Source organism: Cornus florida, unplaced genomic scaffold, assembly GCF_030987335.1.
Source record: "Cornus florida cultivar Cherokee Brave unplaced genomic scaffold, ASM3098733v1 CherokeeBrave_3.0.0_Hap2_Chr06, whole genome shotgun sequence".
Lineage (NCBI taxonomy): Eukaryota > Viridiplantae > Streptophyta > Magnoliopsida > Cornales > Cornaceae > Cornus > Cornus florida.
The window spans coordinates 101,859,493-101,882,338 of NW_026775576.1; the positions used below are offsets into that span (position 1 = coordinate 101,859,493).

Consider the following 22,846-nt stretch of genomic DNA (forward strand, 5'->3'; position numbering starts at 1 on the left):
TTTTTTTCTATTTTTGTATTCGGCGTCAATTTTAAAGTTAAGATAATCATTCCTCGCTATTCTTGAAGAATGATAATTTCATTAAAATCATTCTACCTTCAAACAAAAAGAATGATCATTTTATTTTACCAAACTAACCTGAGGGTCTAATACCGTAAAGCCTAGCATGTTGGGTTTTTTTTTTAATTCCTAACCTTCCTTTGCAAAATAAAGATTTAATACCACTCAAAAAAATTGAATCCACTAAAATGTAGAATGTATTAATATATTATAATTTTAAGAGTTAATTTTACTGAAATTTGGTCAAATATAACTCTCAAATATCTTTTAAAAATAATTATTACTCACGTCACAAACTTTCACCCTTGGAATTTGTTAAACAGTTCTGACATGATGTAAAATGACTTAATCACCCTTGAAATTTGTCAACCAACCATTAATCTCAGAGAATAAGATTAAAAAGACTAAAATAGCACTAAAATGTTGTAAATTTACAAATTATATATATATATATATATATACACACTCACACACATACACAGAGACATATATGAATGGTTTCATCAAGAACCCATATTTGATTGGGTCTAATCGTGTGGTCAGGCAAGCCAAAAACCTCTAGAACTCTGTGAATAAGAATCAAAGTAGAACCAAATTAGAACAAATTGAAGATGACATACAGATCCAAAAACTCAGCTTTCCAGATAAAGAAAAGGAATGAAAAATCAAAAGCAAAATGGTCATCTTAGAACCTTGTAATTGGTCGATGAACTGGATTGGGAGGGTTCTTCTCACGGATTACATTTTTTCTGGAAACCAAAAATAATAATGTTAGTTATTATCAAATATATCCATATTCTATAAATAACTCTTGAGCTTATAGTTAGGGACAGCTCGAGCCTTAGGCGAGTTAGGCGGTCGCCTAAGGCCCCAACCACCCAAAATATTATAGTTACCTTGTATATAATATATTATAATTATTTCCTAGTTGAACATTAATTCTAAAAAATTTGCGTCCTAAAATAACTCCTCTTTTTTTGTTTTATCTCTCCTTATCCATTCATGCCTTTTCATTTGAAATTATTTCTCTCCCAAAATATCTCATTTTTTTTTATTTATCTTCCAAATATCTCATTTTTTTCACAATTTCTCTCCTCCTCATTCTCGGTTGGTGGTTGAGTAAACCAAACCCTAATCATTACACACATTTAATATGGGCCAAATATTTATATTCTTAAATAATATATTTTTTCTTTGTCCATCTTATACACTTTTTTTATATACTTTATTTTTTACACCAACACTACATATATATATATATATATTTATACGGAGATGTACACACGGGTTTACATATCAAGAATTGTCATAAAACAAGAGTAGGACCAATTGCCCAATGAGCCTTTGGCCTGGATGGTTCAACGGGAAGATTGAAAGAGCTTATTCAGACCGATCAAGTTAAAGCAACTCCCTTTAATTAGCAAGTGTTGTGTTGCTTGTGTGGTTGATCCCCTATCTGAACCTTTCACCCTCCATGAAAAAATAAATAAAATTCATTTTCATATTAAAAAATAATAATAATAAAAAAAAATACACACACACACAATAACAACAACAACAAAATCACATTCATTTTTTTCACCTACGATGCCAAATAATGACTTCAGAACAATTCATTCAACCAAGAAAAAAAGGAGCAGAGAATTCATTTTTTAATAGTTAGAACAGAACAACGCATTCTACAACATAAGCAGCCAAAAAAACACACGAGCAGCTTGCCCATCAATAAACAAAAACATCGCCGTGTAAGACTAATAGTGTTGCAGATGTTTATTCATACAAACATACATATGTATGCATGTATGAAAGACGACAGTTTAAAAAGCAATATCACACATTTACGCTAACAAAATAAGTAAATCACAAACTGCAACATTTTACTCATTCTGATTATGGCATTCAAGCAAGATACGAGCTCCAGCAAGGAAAACGTTACTACATATTACCAAAGGTCCAAAACAAACATTACAGCTTTTCCTTTCTTCCCCCCAATACAAGTCCTCAAAATCAGAATTCCCGGCACAAAAATAAATGATCCATCTAACTGAACATGCTTTTTCCCGCTGTGAGAAAAGCCAAAAACCAAGTTTTATACATGCTTTCAGAAGTGCAATCTAGGTGAAAAGGAGCACATCATCCCATGGCATACTTCTGTGTCCAGCTGCGGGCAGTGGTCTCATACTTAGCTCGGTCAGTCTTGTACATGTGGGCAATCTCCGGCACGAGGGGATCATCAGGATTTGGGTCAGTGAGCAACGAGCAAATAGAAAGCAGTACCTGATTTACAGGCAACTACGATCAGTAATCCCCCAAAAGAAATGGAGGGGAAAATGATTAACACATGCATCTATAAAACAAAGCACAGAATGAAGTTATGCCAGAAGTTCAGGAAAAATACAAACCATGTGTTCATATCAGCGTTAATTTCATTCTTGACACGCATTACTAGAAATGTTACACCAGTACTAGTAGAACTAATGTGTGTGTGTGTGTGTGTGTGTGTATTTTTTTTTTTTAAGTTGGAGAAAAAAAAAAACCATTTACTCGTGCCAAAAATTCCAAGTTGAGATTGTTAACATATTGGAAAGTTCAGATAACCTATTTTCGTAAGATCATGCATCAACATGGTGCACTGCTAAGGAACTTCAAAATATTGTTCATATTCCTTACATTTTGTCATTCTGTTTAATAAAATTGGTGTTAATAGGCTTAGGTTAAGAGTCCAAATAGGATTCTAAAAGGTTATGATTAATTGAAACACCTTAATGATGTCTCAAAGTTAGGAGCCTAGAAAACCTGAACCCATTCAAAACTGGACAGATTTAGATAGGTTGGGAAATGTCAAACCAAAGCTTTCAACCTATTTAAAACACACATTGGGATCAAAGTGTAGCAGACGATGCAAAAGAATCAAATCCATTGCCAAACCTACTAAACCGTAACTCAAAACAATCCATGATAGTAGTTAACCAAAAATATTAAGTAATCCTACCTAGCTAAAGTTCATATGATATAACTCACAAAGCTTTAACACAATGCCGTAAGTTTTTTGGAAAGGGCCTGCCCCTTCCATCTTCTTGCATGTACAAGACATAATAATCTCTCGATCAAACGTTCATTCCTCATTTACCTAACACCCCTTTCTAATATCAATGCCTCTATTTTTCATCCATAAGTTGGTAGGCATATGGTGCACAATTAACATTACTGATTATTTACAAATTCCATGTTCCAATTGAATTTATCACAACGCATTATCATATTCACACTTGTCTTTGTAATTCTATGTTTCAGATATCATATGTCAGTATACATCACCATATCATTTGTAAATAGTAAATACTAAGTGCAAGGACTTGCAGCCAGTAATCTATTAAGCATGCTGACTGGTTATAAATAAATAATACCATAATTCTTATGTCATTTGTCATATAAATTCAGCGACTCAAAAATATGTTCCAAATATAAACAGTAAATTGGTGGGAGCAAAACTCAAACCTTTGAGATAGTAAGAGCCGGGCTCCACTGTTCTTTAAGGATATCAAGACAAATGCTGCCGTTGCTATTGATGTTCGGATGGAAGACCTTAGTCTTGAACGCGACCTGAATGCAAATAATCATTAGCCTTAAACATCTAAGTACTACATACATGAGGTCTGAATTCAGGAACAATAGGACACATTTTATTCATTAAATGGGTTGGATTGGTATTAATCTGGATACAGCAAAATCATTCTATTAGATCAAAAAGTAAAAAACGACCACTTCCAGAACTATCACAAAATAAGAAAGAAGACACCCTGCTGCTATACTAACAAAAATCATCAAAAGACAAATATTATAAAACTTCATAAGAAACCTTACACCTCATGCCACATCTTACTCCAGTAACTTAGGGCCCGTTTGGCATGCGAAATGTTTTAGGCATTATGTTTTTGGTCAATATCAAAACAACCATTTTGTTGTAGGAGTGTTTTGGGTAGAAATCGGAACCATGTTTGGTAACGAAAATTTGTTTTGGGAAATTCAAAATTTTGTTTTAGTTCATCCGCTACAATACCAAAACACAAAATATTCATCCGCTACAATACCAAAAAACAAAATATCACCAATTTGGTGATATGGGTTTGAGCAAAAAAATATGATATGTTATAAACTATTCCAAACCAATATCAGCCATCCCAAACATGATATGAGCCCAAATTTGGATACCAATATCAAAAAAACAATATCATAACGCATGTCAAACGGGCCTTAAATTTCGTGCAGTATTATTTTCTCAATCTTAGTAAAAAATTTGGTGATTCCCTTCATAAAAGTGGATTAAAAATTTGGTAATTCTTGTATGCTAACAAGTACATATATTCCATGCTGCAATTACTATAGTACATTTTCACTTAGTAACTTGCATTTAAGACTATAAAACAAAATCCCAATCGAGCTACAATCCATTCATGAGGTTTTTATGCCGTTAACATCAGCACCTAAATAAAGGAATTAATGTCCAATAATATTAATAAATTTCCAACAGTTAGGAAATGCATAAAACTCCACAGTTGTTCTCGCTTGTTCAGTAATTCCTGATAAACTTCCAAAACTATTTAACATCCAAAGTGCATGCCAGTGCTAGCCTTACAACAAAAGGAAGAAAAAAATAACAACATATCAAACAATAACTTATAGCAAAATTAGACTTCCTCAATCTAATTGGATCTACATAAAGACCAAACATTGCTTGCCATGCACTAATGCTGAGGAACACTAGCAAACATTCAAAAAGTTACCTTAGGGGGCTTGAAAGGATAATCTGGAGGAAAGTGAATGGTAACCAGAAAAACGCCTCCTGCATATGGGCTATCAGCGGGTCCCATAATAGTCGCTTGCCAGTGGAACATGTCTTCAGCTACAGGACCTATTAAAAATAAAAGAAGCATTAGAAGGCTATCACGAAATATTTGGCCAAAGCATGGGATTTTTTAACAAAAATTGCATCACCTGAAAGAGTGTGGGATACTTCTGTAATAAAGCAGGAGGGAAATGGGGGCATTACACTAAAACTTATCAACCATACTTAAATTAAATCAACATGTCTATACATAAATATATATATACAAATTCAATGATACCACATGATCCCATGTACGACTTCAAAGGATGTAAAATAAGAGATATAGAAGATTTAAAAAATAATAGGAAGAAACGGCATAACTTTTACAACTTATTGCTGAGAGATTTTGTTGTTGTTTGTTGTTCTAAAACTTTGGATTAGCCCAATATTTTGAGTACATTGATATGCAACAAACTGCCTACAATGATGGCTCTTTTTTGTCTTTTCTTCTTTTTTTTGGGTACCATCTATCATCAAATAATTTACTATATACAGTCCCACCCCACCTGTGTAGATAATGTCCACCTTTCACACACTCCTCTCGGGTGCTCTGTGCTCACGGTTTTCTCAAAACATGTCTATACAATAGTTAGGAATGTCCACACATATATGTGTCGTCGAACCTCTCCCATGTAGATATTGTCAGTTTTGCACACTCGGTTCTGGGTGCTCACTGTTTTCCTCAAGTCTACACAGTCGGGGGATGTCCACACATACACACTAGACAATATAGGATGTCACATTACAAACACATGTAGTCTATTTATTTATTGACTAAATACCTTCTAATTACAAGTACAAGCACACAGGAAAAACTCTGTGCCCAAATCATCATTTCAAACAAACATGAAATTGGGGTGACTGAGAAAAGGGTCCATAACAAGTTACAAAAGCAATAAAGCGGAAAAACCATTACCGGCACTGCAAGAAGTAGGAGGATCCTTCTGCAAATCCTTCAGTTCCTTCAAGATACGCTTAGAAGCCATGTTGCTTCAACAACGATGATAAATAGAACTTTTTCGGAACCTTGGATCTGCAGAACTGCACACGCCGAAAATTAACAAGCCTTAACACAAATGGAATCAACGTTTCAATTATCAGAAGAGTTCGGAATTGTAAAAACCCATATACAAAGTACATGGACAGCTACTTACTGAATCCCAAGAAAAAAATCACAGAAATGTGGAGTGAATCAACAGACAGATGGAAAATTGAAAGCAAAAGAAGAAGATGAAAAGGGTTGACGTTTAATTGGGCAACCCTAAATGGATGAAATGGAAGAGAATGGATGAAATACCTGAGTGAGAAAGTGTAAAGGCTTTGGAAATGGCGATTGGACGGAAAAAGCGGGAAAGGAGAGACGGCTTTCAAGCAGATCCACCCCAACCCCAACACACAGAGGCCTCTGAGGAGAAGGTCGGTTGAGCCACCCCTACCTAAAACGTACCGCTTTTTCCTCTCGCCCAGACTTTTGCACGAGAGAGAAAGAGAACGGTACCTACAGCCTGTGTTAATAAAGACGCCCAACAACTATAATACCGTTACCACCCTTAACATTTATCCATAATGTCGTCTGTGTCATGTAATTGTTGATTATCTCTATAATTTTCTCTTAATTGTTTTTTTTTCAAAGAAAAATTTAAAATGAGATTTTAGTTAGATGTGGCCATCATTGAGATTAAAATTTAAAAATTAGCGATACTGTATAAAAATATTTTCTTGGACACTAGTTATTAAAATTTGTATTTTTTTCAACAATGATGGTATCATTAGGGTATCTTATAAATTATAACCACAATTTTTGGTTCATATTTTTTTTTTTGAAGAAAATAATTTGGTAACCGAAATTATGCATTCGAAGGCATATCATTTCGTAGACCATGTTATAGTTCTATTTTAAAAACTGTTGTTTAAACTCTCAACGTATAAGATTTAAACAATTACTTAATTTATATAAACACACATTCTATTTTTAAGTTATTTTTTAAGGTACTGAATTGGTGTCTTAGAATTGGATAGAAGGGAAAAAAAAAATAGTTCACTCTTTAAATTAATTTTTTCTAATTCAAAGTGATGTTTTCATATTTTCAAGCACAACATATATGTAATTGCTGATAGGGGGTAGAGCCAGAGTGCAATATAAAAAATAAATAGTTAAATAAATCAATGAACATGAAAATTATAGATTGTTCAAATCAATAGGCAAAGAATGAAAAAAATTACTGTAAAATATTAAGTCAATCAATGAATAATATAAGATAGATAAATAAGAAAGAAAGATGAGAGAACTTTTGAAATGAAAAATTTTAAAGTTTGATTCAAAAATAATTTTTTTTTACAAAATAAATTAAATAAATTTAAAGAGTAAAAAAGAAAATAAAAAATATAAGAGGGGCATCATATACATATTTCATATAAATATGTAAAAATAATAAATTTATTATATATTAGTGTAGCGGGCAGGGCCATTACTTTAAGATTTCTCTTTATTTCGGTATTCACTTTTCGTCTTTAATTTAATTTAATTTACTTTATAATCAAATGGAACCGTGGTGGCATTTCCAACACCCCCTAGCGTGCCCCCAGGCACCTCAGTGTGCACCCCACTTAAAAGCTATCAAACAATATCACACTTAAAATTAAAACATATCAATGAAAATTTCAATTTACAAATTTGGCACTTAAATTTAAGCTTTCTAATGCTCAATTTATATTTTTATCTAACACAACCTTAAAAATTACTTATTTCATATTTAGGAAAAAAAAATTACTTATTTCATATATTTTTAAACTAATGATTTTTTTTTTTTGGCACTTGCCACCTACGGCTAAAAATTTAATTTTAAAAATTGCGATTACAGACAATATGAAATATTTAAAACAGGGTTAGACTGAGTCTGATGTATGGTAAGACTCAATTCTCAATAAAAATTGAGAATTTTTTTTGGTGCAATATAAAGAGGCCAATACATTAAAATATAGAATCAATATGGTATCTAAACCCTATATTAAATGGGTACAACAATAATATAAAATCGTACTTTAGTCTACGATCAAAGCATTCTGTTTGTTGGGTTTAAGTACCGAATTGATAAAATTGAATTTAATTTTGAAAATTGAATTAAAATTATTTAGATTTTAATTTTAAGGTGTGGATTTAGTGATAGCAAACACAACTTTAATATTTTACATAAAAATAAAAAATAACTTTAATAACATATTATTTTGTTTAATAAAAAATAAAAAAAATAAAAAACATTGCACCATTCACAAATATATATATTTTTATTTTATTTTATTTTAAAAAGACCCTCTTTAGTCGCTATAAATTCGTTCAGTGAAAGGTAAAAAAGTTTACTTATCAGTTGAGTTGAATTCATATTTACCAAGTTTCTAATATATACATATAACTTCTATATACAACATATCTATTATTTAATGAATTTGACTTTAACTTCAGGGATGAACAACATATCTATTATTTAATGAATTTGACTTTAACTTCAGGGATGAGTTGATTGAAGTTTTAACATCCTAAAAGAAAGAATGAAAATTCTAAAAAAAAAAAAGAAAAAAAACCACATACAGATCAGAAAAAAAAAAAAAACCACAGGTAAACAATGCAAATATAATAAGGAAAACAGTGCAAATAGAATAATTAAAAAATAAATTCTTATTTCGATCAAAAGGTAAACGTGTGAATTTTTTCTTTGATATGAATAATCCTTCAACTTTTGATAAGATTTGGAGCAAAAAAATAACAAATGACATATCAGTTAGAGGTACAAGAAAACATCCAAACAAAATAATAAAAAGGACTTACCAGAGTTGGAACAATTTATTTCCTAAAGCAAAAAAGAAGAAAAGTAAAAAAAGTATTTTAATTTCATTTAAAGGTAAAGTTGAATGGTTTCATTGAAAAAAAAAGTTTACATAAAATACCCTTAACTATTAAATTTGTTGCAAAGTGATGTTATAATTACTAAAGTGACCCATAATGTAAATTTAATAAAATGGTGCTCCTTAATATTAAATTAAAATTAATAAAAATTCATTTTGCATATGTTAATAAAAATTGACTGAATTTTTTATAACAGAACTATGCCAAATGAGTTTGTATTCATTTAATTTAATATTAAAGAACACCATTTTGTTAAATTTATATTAAGGCACACTTTAATTATTGTAACATCACTTTGTAACAAATTAGATAGTTAAGAGGTTTTATGTACAAACTTTTTTTTTTTTTTTTTTTTTTTCTCACGTAAGTTTATTACAAAAAATTCAAAGTATAGGAGGATTTAATGTAATTGTTCTATATAATAAGAATAATAGTATTTTTGTCCCAAAAACATTTTCTATCCACTATCCCTTGAATGGGAGGATTGAATATTGGAGGAGTCTTTTTGATTAAAAAAAAATAGTAGAGTAGAGTTTATTGCTAAAAAACACGAATAGTCCGGTTATTGCACTTTGCCCTAATTTTAATAATAATATTACCGAACGTAATGAATGCCGTTACACTCTCTCCCCCTTTCTCCATCTATTTCCATAGTTTTTACACCTCCTGAAAAGCTTCAATTTCAAGCATCAGTTCTGTTCTCCAACGCCTCGCAAAGTCATACCCGTTTTCTCACAAACACGTCGGATCCGCGTGGTATGTCTCTAAATCGTATTACCCTTTTTTATGTTTAACATTCAAATCGAAGATTCTGAACTGTATGCGGACGATTTCGCTTATATATGCGCGCACACAGATACACGCACATATATATGGTTTAGGTGTTATTATACATTTCAAGTTTAGATTTCTATCATTACCCAGATTTTAATTTTGATTTCAGAATATGAATGTGTTCGAATCGGTCAGATTAATTGGCTATTTATCAATTAAAATACTCCCTGATTTGATGCTGAACTAACTCTTTAAACATTGTGTGATTAAATAATGTGATGTTGAGTTAGATAAGATCTTATGCTGAATCAGTTTTCTTATATATTGAAGACCCAATTGTTTTCCCGATTGAGTGACATGCAATTGATTTAGATTACAACTTTGGTTATTGGTGCCTAGTGTTTTATGTTGTTGCCGGTAGAGAAATTAGGACATTAATTTCATTCAAAGTGAAACCTGTGGTGGATTTGACAGATTGTGGCGTATTCAATCAAGTGGCTTTCAAGTCTTGCGATTTGAGCTAAAGTTGTCAATAGATGGAGGAGGAAAAAAAGAAGAAGAGGAACAAGAAAAAGAAGAACAAGCAGACTAAAATAACAGATGATGCGACTAATTCTGTTGGACAATCGGCCTCTGTGGAGCAGAATCACGTCATTCTGCAGAATCATCACAATCAGGTTTCTGAGACTGCAGACGTTAAAAAAGAAAGCAATCTAGAGCAAAAAGCAGATGTGGATCAGGATGGACATCAGGCCAATGGCACAGGGGGTGTAAGTACAACTTTATCGAAAAGAGTTATTTATGTGGAGGTTTATTATGCTGACATTGATTATATTGTTAATTGTAATATATAATGCTTGCGTTTAGTTGCAGTATCTAAATGTGAATGGTTTCTTTGTGATGTATAAATTCAAATAATCCAACCATCAACTTCTCATTTTGTCCCTGGTAAATAAATTTTTTTATGTGTTTTACTAAGCATTGAATCCCAGTAGGATCCACAATCAGAGACTAGTGAATTTGTTGTCCTTTTGAAATCCAACAAATGCATTGAATGCAGGATTATGCTGTAATGTTTTGCACTCACTGTAAAAAGAGATGTGAATGTGAACTTATGTGCACTCAGAATCAAATGGTTGTTGATTGAATCTGTTTTTGTAGTTTTATTGCTGATGCTAATTGAGGATTGAAAGCAAAGACCCCAGATATTGTCACGATTTTCTCTAATTTTGATTTCAAAACTGCCTGCTATAGCTGAATATTGGTCAACTCCATGGAATGCAGATTGTACTCTGTACAACTGTTTTCTCTCATGGGTGGAAATCTGATGATTAGTCGTGTTTTTTTTTCTTGGTTAATATAGTGTTACATTCAGAAGGTAACCATGGCTGAGGGCTGGGGTATCCCACCAGAAGGAAAAAAAAAACCCATAGGTGGAGCTACATGGTCATGAATGGGGTCAAGTGACACCAATAAGATATTAACCAATGGTAGTTTGTTTCAAATTTTAAAAATTTGGGATCTTTTTGAATAATTATTCCCCTCACTTTAAAGAATCAAAGGTCAGATCAAAGGCTGATGAAAGAGTTTCACAACTAATAAAATTAGTATAAACATCATTTCAAAGATGGCAAATTGTTTGTTGGAAGCGAGGCAACCTCGTATGACTTTTGTTGCAAGTTAAATAAAGAACAATTGCAAAAAGAAAAGGAGAAGAGTAATTGTTATGCACTGGAACTTTTATTTTCACAGTGAATTTATTTATTTGACTAATACTAAAATAAAAATTCTAAATTCTAAATTCTAAATTCTTATCTTAAATCTAGTTTAATTTAGTTGGGAGAATGTTATACCTTTCATGAATTCAGTTGTTTAGTTTTTGTATTTATGTTTCATTACTAATATAGATCGGAATAAACTTTGTTTCTTTAGTTTTTGTATTTATGTTTCATTTGTTGTGTTGAATCAAACAGACTTCTTATTTCTCTAAAGACGATATTTGAATCTTTAAAGTCTGTTCCATAGCAGCCTATACCATTAGGTTGAGACACCATGTACACAATAATTAGGGTTTGGTTCAACCACCTCTATTAACTTCTAAAATTATACTTATTTTTTCTCATTTATTTACAATATTGAGAAATTTTGGTTATTTGGTCAATTTTGAAGGAAGTAACTGTTTTGTAATGTATTACGATGAGGTTGATAAATTTTGTGAAGTTTAAAATATGCTTTATAAATTACTTCTTGTTGCCTGCCCCGAATGAAGGAAAACCCTAGTTTCACCGAGTACAGCCTTTTGTTTGTACTTGGAGAGTAGGGGCCGGACCCAGCAAGTTTTGTTTGGGGGGCCAAAACTAATGATACGATATGAAGATTAAAAAATTCATAAATCACAACTAAGAATTACAGTCTGAATTTTTCAATATAATCAAGAAAAGCACTACTTGAACGAAAGTGTACTTGTCATAATTTTATTGAAAAACTGGGCAGTATATGACATTGCTGTTAGTTTGACAGTTGAATTTGCCTTTGTCAATCTCGATGAAAATCTGAAGCCAGTAGGATGATCAAGTGCAAATATAACCACATAGCTCTCAGTTGAGCAAAATTTGTGAGGACTTAACATTGTGTTGGATCCTGAGTATCAAAAGTCCAAATCCCATTCTCTGTAATTTAGTGAATGGCATGCAATGTCTTTAGATTGTATATAATATCTGAATCTAGGAGAAATCATTAGTGGACTTTCAGTGACTATTGATACTAGAAAAAAACATATAGCTGGTTACTATATATATATATATATATATTATTTGTAGATTAAATGTTTCTTTCTTTTCTAATTATTTTTCCTACTTAAACACATATAGTACAATACATTCTGCAAATGGAGTTTCATTTAACCAAAAGATATATTTGATTAATTGTTGGAATCACATTAACAATATATATATATATATAATATGTATTGTCAAAAAAGAAAAGAAAAGAAAATTTCATACCAGAAATATGGAACAAAAATCGCATTGACAATCTGAAACCAAACATCTTGTGATGACTTTGAAAGACAATGAAGAGAATCAGGCTAGCCCAGTTAAAGAAAACAAGAAGAATACAAGAAAAGATCTTACCTATGTTCCACCCCTGGCTACTGATGTTAGAGATGAATTTGTGTTTTTGGAAGAACAAGTTGTTACTTGTTTGGTTAGTAAGGTAGTACTTAAAGTGGCCATTTCTAATAGTGAGTAAAGTGTTTAATGGGTGAGTAAAGTGTTTTATGATTTAGTGACCGGTGGTTGTATGAACTTGTATGAGATTTGACTTTTGATATTATACATACACACTTTTGATACTATACATACAAACTATTGTCAACATTTCATGCATATACTTAGAATGGTTCTCTCAAACTATGATCTGATGCAGAGGACTGAAAATGAAAGTTCCCTGCACTCTGTGTAATGGGAACATAATAGCATGCTTGCAAAATTTACTTTCTTGAAGAACAAACTAATTGAATTGAACTAAAGATTAACAATTGGAAGGTAAACAGAAAATTCATTGCATACTTCTCATAGATCTAACATTAAGAATGACAAGTATGACTAAGATTACTTGATATTTCAATAAAAGGTAGCATGAAGAATAAGGCTCTTGAGAAAGACCGCCTTATTTTTGGATCCCAATGATGACTTCGATTTTTGCAACTGTGCATGAGATTATTTTTTGATTGCCACTTTATTTTCTTCTTGTACTTCAGATTAGTAATGTTACAACTTACTTTTTTTCTCAGGTTATGACTACAATTTGTAGTAATATTATCGTAACATTGTTCTTCCAAAACAGATATTTAAATTCGGTTGAATTGGATAATTTTTCTATTAATGTTAACAACTGAGAAAACTTACCATGGAAGCCACAACTATAATGGGGTTTTCTCAAGTGGGGGCCTTAGGCCATTGCCTCAATGGCATATATAGTTGAGCCATGCCTTCCTGAAGTTTGAGGATTCAAGGTTCTGTACCAAGTTTCTGAAAAAACCAAAAAGAAAAAAAAAAAAAAAAAAAAAAAAAAAATTAGGAGCTACCATAATAATGATTCCCAGAGAAGTCTCTAAAAAATGTGTGATCATCACCCAAATGTACCATGTAGTTCTCTTAAGAGCCTCATTGTGTTTTAGTGATGAAATTGTTCTCTAATTTATTTATTTTTTATTTTTATAAAATTTCATTTTGGGTAAAAAGTATTTAGTTGACATATAGTTTGCCTGGTTACATGGAACTATAAAACACAATTCTGCTTGGAATTCATTTGAGATGTATTGAGAACAGATTTTGTTGATTTTGTTTGAGAGAAGAGACTTTCTTGAAACCTTTAATTGGTTTTTATGAGTCTTGTTGCATTTCTACTTGTTCTTTCTTTAAGTGCTGAAAGTGAGCTTTTTCTATTGAAATAATAAGCAGCAGCGAGATGTTTTGTTGCCATTCATTTTGATTTCTCCCAGAGTACATAATTTCTTTGTGGTTTCTCTCTCCTTTTATGGGTTTTCTGTATTCCCTTATTTTAATTTTTGGCATTTCTTGATTTTGTTGCATAGTCAATTTTAGCTGAAGCTGAGAAATCATACTGGTTGGAGAAAGAGGTGAGGATGATAATCGATTCTGTGTGATCATTTTTTGTTTTCCAATCATAGTTTTATATTTCATTCTTTGTTCTTGACACATTCTGAGGTGATTGGTGCCTTACTGGGTTTTTGCAGGCCAGCTTAGAAGAGACAATCAAACAATTTAAAAAACAAAAGGATTTACACACAGAAAAAGAGGTAAATAATTTTTTTTATTTATTTTTTTAATTTGGGAATAAATTTGTAATGCATGCACTTAATTTACTTTTTACAGGCAGTGTTAATCTTATCTGCTCGTGTTTACATGTTGGTCTGTCTAACAAATCCATTTTACTGCATCACTTGCAGGCTGGCTTGGAGATTAAAATTTTGCAATTACAGAGTGAGAAAGGTTCCTGGCTTCAAAAAGAGGTGATTTTTGATTCGGTGTGATAATTTTTTGTTTTCCAATCAAAGTTTTACATTCCATTCTTTGTTCTTGACATATTCTGAGGTGATTGGTACCTTACTGGGTTTTTGCAGGCCAGCTTAGAAGAGACAATCAAACAATTACAAAAAGAAAAGGATATACACATAGAAAAAGAGGTAGTAAATAATTATTTTAAATTGGGATGTAATGCAATAAAGACCTTAATTGTTGCACTTAATTTACTTTTTACATGCATGTGTAATTTTATATACTTGTGTTTGCATGTTGGTCTGTCTAACAATCCATTTTACTGCATAACTTGCAGGCTGGCTTGGAAATGAAAATTTTGCAAATACAGGGTGAGAAAGGTTCCTGGCTTCAAAAAGAGGTGATTTGAATTTTATGATGGAGGAATAGATTTTGTAGATTCTGGAACCCATGGAGCAATATACGCTTAACAGTAGATTGTCCACCAATTTTTTTTTTTCATAATTATGTTTGCATTTATATTTTAATAAATTTTCATTTTGATATAAAAACTATACATATTCTGATTGCTTGTTAAAATATGATTTTAATTTTATGATGGAGATATATATTTTGTAGATTCTGGAACCCAGGAGCAATATACACTTAACAACAGATTTTCCACCACTGTTTTTCATAATTATGTTTGCAGTTATCTTTTAATAAACTTTCATTTTGATATAAAAACTATACATATTCTGATAGCTGTTAAATTGTGATTTTTGGAGACTTTTCTTTAGGATGATGGTAATCTAATGTTTTGTTGCATGCAGGCTGGTTTTAAGGAGAAAATCGATCAGTTGATAGATGAAACAGCCACTTTGAGTTTGAAAGGGGTAATTGATAATTTTACAACTTAATTAGTATTTCCCTTGTTTGGAAGTTATTGTATGTTCTTTACTTTTGGCGTTTATCCGCATTCCATATATTTTTGCAAGTTCTTTTGTCAGAAAATGTGGCTTACAAGATTTAATTAACTTTTGCAATGTTGTACAGGTTAGCCTGGAGGAAAAGATCAAACAGTTGGAGAGAGAGAGAGAATCGTGGGTCCAACAGGAGGTACCAGCTTTTTTGTTTGCATAGGCTATTCCTAAAAGGTCATTTCCCACTGTTGATCATACCAATGCGGGATGATGGGAGAGGGATGGATGGGATACAAATCTAATCTTTTGACAATATCATACTGACTGTGATTGCTTCAAAATTGTACTTGGATTCTCATGCTTGGCAGCCTTATCTCTTACCACTATTCCAAACAGTGGTTCCTAATGATATGACTTTGAAGAGTAGTTGACTATTTAATGTGCTTAAAAATTGTAGGTGAACCACCAGCCCAGTAGGCTTGGAGGTTTTGACAACCAAAATATCAGGGGCTTGAGTAAGAAGGTTCTAGATGAAATTAGTTGGGTCTTGTCCTTTTTTCACCCTAAATAAAATTTATTTTTTTATCAAAAAAGAAAAAGAAGTTCGTATAAGACATTGTTTCCAGGCAGACTATTCAGTCATGACTCCTCGTATCATCATATACGACATGTAAATTATTAGGTTATACCGGGGTTACATTTCCAAAGATATATCAAACTGTGTGCTTCTTGGATGTCTCAAAATGTCTACATTTATCTGGCATAATGCTTCAGCCGAGTGGCTAACTCTGTAATGGAGTCCTGCTTCCTCTCACCTCCCCTTCGTTTAAACATTTTATTCTGATCGCGAGAACAGGGATTAAGATTATGTTTTTGCCTTTTCTTTTAATGGTCGTCAAAATTTAAGATATATTTGTTCTTGTTGTGTGACTTCTGTCATATGCATCCATCATTTTCTCAAGTAATTAACATTACATTCTTTGCGTTCTAAATTATTTATGGATAAATAAACTATAAAGGTGTAGGCATATTTGTTTCTGATTTTTGATCCCTCTTTTTTAACAGAACTCAAACAAAGAAACAATTGCAAGCCTGAACGATGGCAACACACGGTTACGAGCACAGGTACATAGCTTCAGTAAAATAAATGCATTACATTTTATGAAACTTTTATATACTATGTTACAAAGACTTGAATACACGTATCAAGTGCGAGTATTTTTCCAGGTTTTGGATACCCTTGAATCTCAAATCTTAGGGTACGGGGATTTGAACTCAAATGTATCAAAAAGTTGAATATAATTATGTAGACATGATATGCACATTTAAATATATTATATGTTTTTCTAATGTTGTACTATATGATGCTTTTGTTATTTATCAATGTAATTATTAGAATTTAAATGATCTGGATGTGGCTAAAAAAAAAGGGATTTTCATTTCTCTCTCCATGTGAGAAGTGAGTCACACTTCATTCTACTAAATATGAGTTTTTTCTTTTTCTTCTACCATCTTATGTGGCTAATTGGCCTGTTATTTGGTTTGTGTATAGACACAGTTCCCATACCTATACCCGCAAAGTGTCTTATTGGCAAGGATACCTTGGAAAGAACATGGGAGTCCATGTATCATAATTATGTAAATGCTTCCCTACCTTAAGCCCAGAAGGGTTGTCCAAGGCATACTTCAGAGCCTATTACAATCAGACAAAGCTAAACCATTGTACTATTCTGGGCACAAGAGCATGTTGGTGCTTTCGGTGCACAGGAAGGTCTAAAATCACCAATTACTGTGTTTTGATTGGGAGCTTTTTGTGCTGAGGGCAGATGATGCTGCATCCAATTTTAAGACCTTCATTTTACATTAGCCAGGCATTTTATGAATACAGAAGACACTTAATAAGGTTAGTTAAGTCATGATCATGGGTATTCACGGGATCCTTTTGGTTTATTTGTTTTGTCTTTTGCTTTTGATTATTTTTTCCTCCTGATATTCGGATGACTATTTTATTTTGATTTATAAATATCTATTATAGTTGTTGAACTCGAATGGATGTCAGTAATTCATGCACATCTTCTCACTTGTTCATGGCCCATTAACAGCTAGTGTCTGTATTTATTCTGATATGGACATTAAAATCAAAGCTTGGCAGGTGATGGAGTTGGAAGAATCCAGGAACAATATTTTACAAGAAAACCAGCAGCTGATGGAAAATATATCTGTCCTGCAGTCACAGATCCAGGACCATGAGAGGAGTGCAGTTTCTGCTCGTTCGTCATCTGTGACCCCAACGGTTTGTTTTTGGATCTTCCTTTTGGCTGTTAAATTTTGTATTTGTGTCATTATTACATTATGTTATTCTTGTGTATGGCTGATGGTTTGAGGTATCCTGTGGATCCACCATCGTATTGGCTTATGGTGTTTTGACATGTACTCTGTGGTTCCCGTTCTTTATCTCACCTTCTATCATTAAAAACTTTGCCGTTAAAATACTCCAGGATCCATTTATGGAGCTATACCACAACCTTGGCATTATCATTGTAATCTTTTAAGGGTTAGGATAAGCATGCATTTCCCCTGTAGCTGATATTGGTGATAACATGACTTGGAATTTTTTTTTTTGGTAAGACATGTTAGAGAATTAAGTTAGATCAAAGGAATATACATGAGTATGAGGCATACCTCATTTGGATTTGCATGGTATATAATTTAGGGGTGGCAATTATTACCCAAACCCACCTGCTAATTAATGATCATTGGGTGAGTGACTTAACTCAGAGGGTCATAAACGGGTCAGTTGACTAAAAAAAAATTTGATTTAATTAGTGGGTTGAGATTGGGTACCCACTTCAACCTGCCCAAACATAATTTTATTTTTCTCAAGGGTCTTCCAAACACAATTCAACACAACCATAACCGTTACCCAAATAAAGTTACACACTCTCTCTCTTCCTTGCTTTCTCTCTCTTCTTTGCTCTTTCTCTCTCTAGACTGATTCGTCTCTCTTGCTTGCTTTCTCTTTCTTCCTTGTTCTCTCTCTCTCTCTATTCCTTGTTTTCTCTTTCTTCTTTGCTCTTTCTCTCTCTATACTGATTCATGCTACACACAAAATCCTAACATGTGATTGGGGTCAAATCTGTGTCAGCCATTGAAAAGATGAGTTCAAAAATGGCTCGCAAGTTTGGGTATGTATAAGCATACGTTGAGCTTCTGAGGTGGTTGTTAGTGTAGTTTGGGTTTGAGTGTGTCATTGTGTAGTCACGGCTGGGAAGACTTTTGTGAAATTTCTGGTTCTTTTTGTGCATTTGACCAGGAAAAGTCGTTGCCGGTTTTTGGGTGTTGCCATAATTACAGAACAAAACGGCGATCAGGTTGTTAAGTAATGAAATTTTGTGGCGTGATATGTGTTATTGTCAATGTGTATGTGAAGTGTTTGTTGAATTGTGTTAGCTGAGGTGACGTTTGAGGGGGAGATAGATAGAGGGAAGAGCTGAAGATGAAAATATTGGCAAAACAGAGTCTAAATGTGAGAAAAAATATATTAAATAAAAATTTTGAATTTTTTCATTCTATCGATTTGGAGAATTGTTATTTTTAATTTATCATTATTATTTTTTCGATGGTTCAAGTTATAAAATCGGTTCACAGGCAAAAAAAAAAAAAAAAGGGTCGTCGTGTTGGATGTGAATTGACAAACCCGTTTAATGCCCGACCGACTATGACCCACTACAAGCGGGTCACAAACGGGTTTGTGACCCAGCCCACCCATTTATGACCCGCCCAATTGCCACCCTTATAATAAAAAAATTACTTTGCGATCATTAAATTTTTTCCTGACTTCATATTCTGGAGATGTTTAGCATGGACTATTGAAAAACGTGGCTTCTCAATATAATAGGTCCATAGTCTATTACCTTAAATTGGTAAGCAATTCAGAGGACTCTCGGACATAATTTCAGATCTTAATTTGATCTGTGATCATCATTCATGAAAGTTCTTGTCTGAAAAATTCGTAATAGAAAGCTTACAGAAAGTTTTCAAGTGCTGTACAAGGTGAAAATGAAAGGTTAGGTGTTAGCCTGACAATAGGTGTGATATTATTTTATTTTGTCATTCTAAATACTCAATATTTTTCACAGAAAAAAAAAGAATTGAAAGAAGATGAATTCCTCAACCTAGTCTCTCTCTCTCTCTCTCCCCTCAAAAGGAGAAGGAAGAATTGGCTCCTGCATCAATTTATTATCTAGTTGATTCTATGCATATGTAAAAAATAAGATGGAGAAAGCAACCATTTCATTGCATGCATTCATAAGAAGGGGAAGAAAATTCCACTGCACGTTCTATACGAAGAGGATTTAACGATGAGTTGTTGTCGTCTTACATCTGCTTTCTTCACTGTGGTCAGAATTGGTTAATCATGGTCACTATATGCATGTTATTTTATTATTTATTTAAAAAATTACATTTGAAGTGCTATTTGTTTGTTAAACAAGATGCATGCCTCCTATGATTTTTTGCAGATAGGCTTAAGCTTTTTGTGGTGCATGATTTGCCTCATCATATAAGGGCACTACTTTGGGGATTTATTACAATATATGTCTACATTTATGGGTATATTTGTGTGTGTTGCTCTGTTGAACATGTTGATATATATATATTTATGAACCTTGTTTTGCCTTACATTCTCCTCGATCTATGTTGAATGGACTTGGGTACGTGTGTTGGGGGCGGGTATGTATTTATGTGTTGGGTGTGTCAAATATCAAAACAGGACACATGGACATTGCTAAATATTTATGTTATGTGATATTTTTATTTTATTTTTTAGAGCAAAATAATGTTTATGTAACGGTGTTCAATATAGGCATTTCACTTCAAAAAAAGCAATAATATACTGGATGAGTTTGTTAGGTCCATACCCAAACTAAAGTATCAGACACATCCTATACCCATGTTTCGAACATGGATACTTCACCTAATCTTGAAGAATCCGTGTAACATACTCCTCGATTTCTTGTTAACCTTCTGGAGAAAATTGGAAAATGTTAAGAATGTAAGCACTTGCTCTTTCTTTCATACAATCTCAGTTCAGTGACGTGTTCTACAAGCTCCATTTTTTCTTTTTGGGTAATCAAAATCAGGAAAATGGGTAGGTGAGTTTTATTGTGGTAGAGCTACTATGGATTGGATACCAGAATTGAAACCCCATGATCTACATACAGGAAAACAAAAAGAAGAAACTTGAATAAAATGTACTATGTTGTTGGATGGAGCGTAAATACTGATGATATTCCGTCATTATTGAGTTAATGTATGCTGTGACATGAAGTATATCTTTGAAAATCGTAGTATAGTTTTTTTATAATAGAAACACTCTGCTTAAGGTAAATATTTATCAATTTCTGGATTTCTAATTTGTGTTTTCTTTAGTTCCAAATTCTTTTGCATTTAGATGTCTCTTATCATGTGATGAAGTTTTCCGACATTTTCCTCCTTTTATTCCTTTGTAGCATGCTTCTGGAAATGAGGACTTGAACTCTCAGATTGAAGCTGCAGGTGCACTAGTTGAAAAATTGGTCACTGAAAATGCAGAGCTTGTTGAGAAGGTAATGAACCATCCCTTTTTAGTTTGCAATGCCGTCAATTTAGACAAGCTTTTAAATTGATCCACTGATGCAACTGTTTTCTAAAATCATGAAATGGTGCTCTGTTTGATTGGTATGAATCAGTGTCGTTCATTAGAGTCTTGTGCAATACACAGTTGTAATGAGTTAAATTTGGGAGGAATTATCAGACTGGTAAGATACGAAAAATAGACTTCGAAGAGATTTAAGTTTTCCAAGGGTTATTGTTTCTTCTATCTCAACTAAATGAATTATAAAATCATTGATCATTACCTAATATCTAATTTTATTTCTTGTTAATTGAGGGTGTCGTATAGGGTGGGCTGGGTACAAGTCTGAACTTTTGGAATTATTCTGTGGCCTTCAGGCTTGAACACGCATTCTCACGTTTGTGTTTCAGGTCAATGAGTTATATGCTGAGCTTGATCGACGGAAAGTAACTGCCCCATCTTCTTCAATCGTTGGATCTGATCTGATGGTTGGAACTGCTGAAACTGCACGCGTTGCTCATCCTGTTTCTGAAACTAGTGAGCAGAAATCTGCATTAGTCAAGGGGATGGAGTCCCAAGAAGATATTGTACTCAAAGATGGGAGGAACGGTGTTGATCACATGATTGCCAGGGATTCTGCCCATGCCTCTGATCCCATTTTTGAATCTAGTGAGAGGGCATTTGTATCAAACAAGAAGACAGAGTCCCTGGAAGATGTTTCTTTTAAAGATGAGGGAAAAGCTGGTGAATATGTTTATACCGAGGATACTGCTTTAATCCAAAACACTCCGGAGACCATAGACAGTGAAGAAATTGTGCAAATTCCACTCGATGAGAATGAAGTTCGGGATCTGGATTTGCAGGTCATTCAGAGTGAAGAAAAGGCTGATGTGCCAATGACAGATGCTCCGCTTATTGGTGCTCCCTTCCGGTTAATATCTTTTGTTGCTAGATACGTTAGCGGGGCTGATTTGGTCAATAAGAACTCTGTTAACTAAGGGCGGTTTTTCGCCACCATTGAACTGGGTCTAACTTATTGTAATTGGATTTAAAGTGGAATTCTCATCGAGATTAAAGATAAGTCAAATTCAGCAATACACATTGTTTTGTAATAGAAATATGTGAGTTACTCTCGGAGGATATAAAGTCCGCTGAGCTTTTTACCAAAATTTTCAGGTACTTTTAACATGGTCTTACTCTTACAATGTAACACAGGCTTATCAAACTGGGCCGTCTTTTTGGTAGTTAATGGTGGCTTGATTGGGCTGCCTGACAGATATTATCATATTACTATATACAATTTCGATCAGATGGTTGAATTTTTTCAATTGGTCAGATTTGGATGGTACGCAAGGTAGAGGAGCTAAAAGATTGTGTTTAAAATGAATTTCCTAGGATCTCTTCCAATCAATTATTATTAATCATATAATTCAATAGTTAATTTATTTATTTTAAAAACAAATTATTTCTGCTTTCCACTCTTTTGGGTTGACCATGAAAATTTGCTCTCTAACACACACATTCAGCCTAATTTCACTAGTCAGCTATATGTTCGGAATTATTATATAGTTTACTTCCCAACAAGGGGCAAATTTTCGGTGCAGTGATAAAATGCTTGAATTCTTAGTTGCATTAGAATTACCAAAGAATAAATCATTTTCTGTGCAGAAAACACAGATTTGTCAT

At 32.9% G+C, this 22,846-nt stretch overlaps 2 protein-coding genes across 2 annotated transcripts; one reads left to right on the forward strand and one right to left on the reverse strand.

The window, feature by feature from the left end:
• Nucleotides 1–1,916: 1,916 nt before the first annotated feature.
• Nucleotides 1,917–6,441, reverse strand: LOC132313420 (ubiquitin-conjugating enzyme E2-17 kDa-like). Its single transcript, XM_059812173.1, has 5 exons — nucleotides 6,246–6,441; nucleotides 5,865–5,989; nucleotides 4,845–4,972; nucleotides 3,559–3,663; nucleotides 1,917–2,337 (listed from the first exon to the last, which is right to left on the reverse strand). Exons 2-5 carry the CDS (start codon nucleotides 5,932–5,934, stop codon nucleotides 2,194–2,196), a joined length of 447 nt encoding a protein of 148 aa, XP_059668156.1. The 5' UTR covers nucleotides 5,935–5,989; nucleotides 6,246–6,441; the 3' UTR covers nucleotides 1,917–2,193.
• A 3,001-nt stretch (nucleotides 6,442–9,442) lies between these two features.
• LOC132313421 (uncharacterized) lies at nucleotides 9,443–22,442 on the forward strand. Its single transcript, XM_059812174.1, has 13 exons — nucleotides 9,443–9,605; nucleotides 10,098–10,393; nucleotides 14,221–14,265; nucleotides 14,383–14,445; nucleotides 14,596–14,658; nucleotides 14,770–14,832; nucleotides 14,982–15,044; nucleotides 15,457–15,519; nucleotides 15,680–15,742; nucleotides 16,612–16,671; nucleotides 17,699–17,839; nucleotides 21,057–21,152; nucleotides 21,571–22,442. Exons 2-13 carry the CDS (start codon nucleotides 10,160–10,162, stop codon nucleotides 22,156–22,158), a joined length of 1,542 nt encoding a protein of 513 aa, XP_059668157.1. The 5' UTR covers nucleotides 9,443–9,605; nucleotides 10,098–10,159; the 3' UTR covers nucleotides 22,159–22,442.
• The last annotated feature ends 404 nt before the right edge of the window (nucleotides 22,443–22,846 follow it).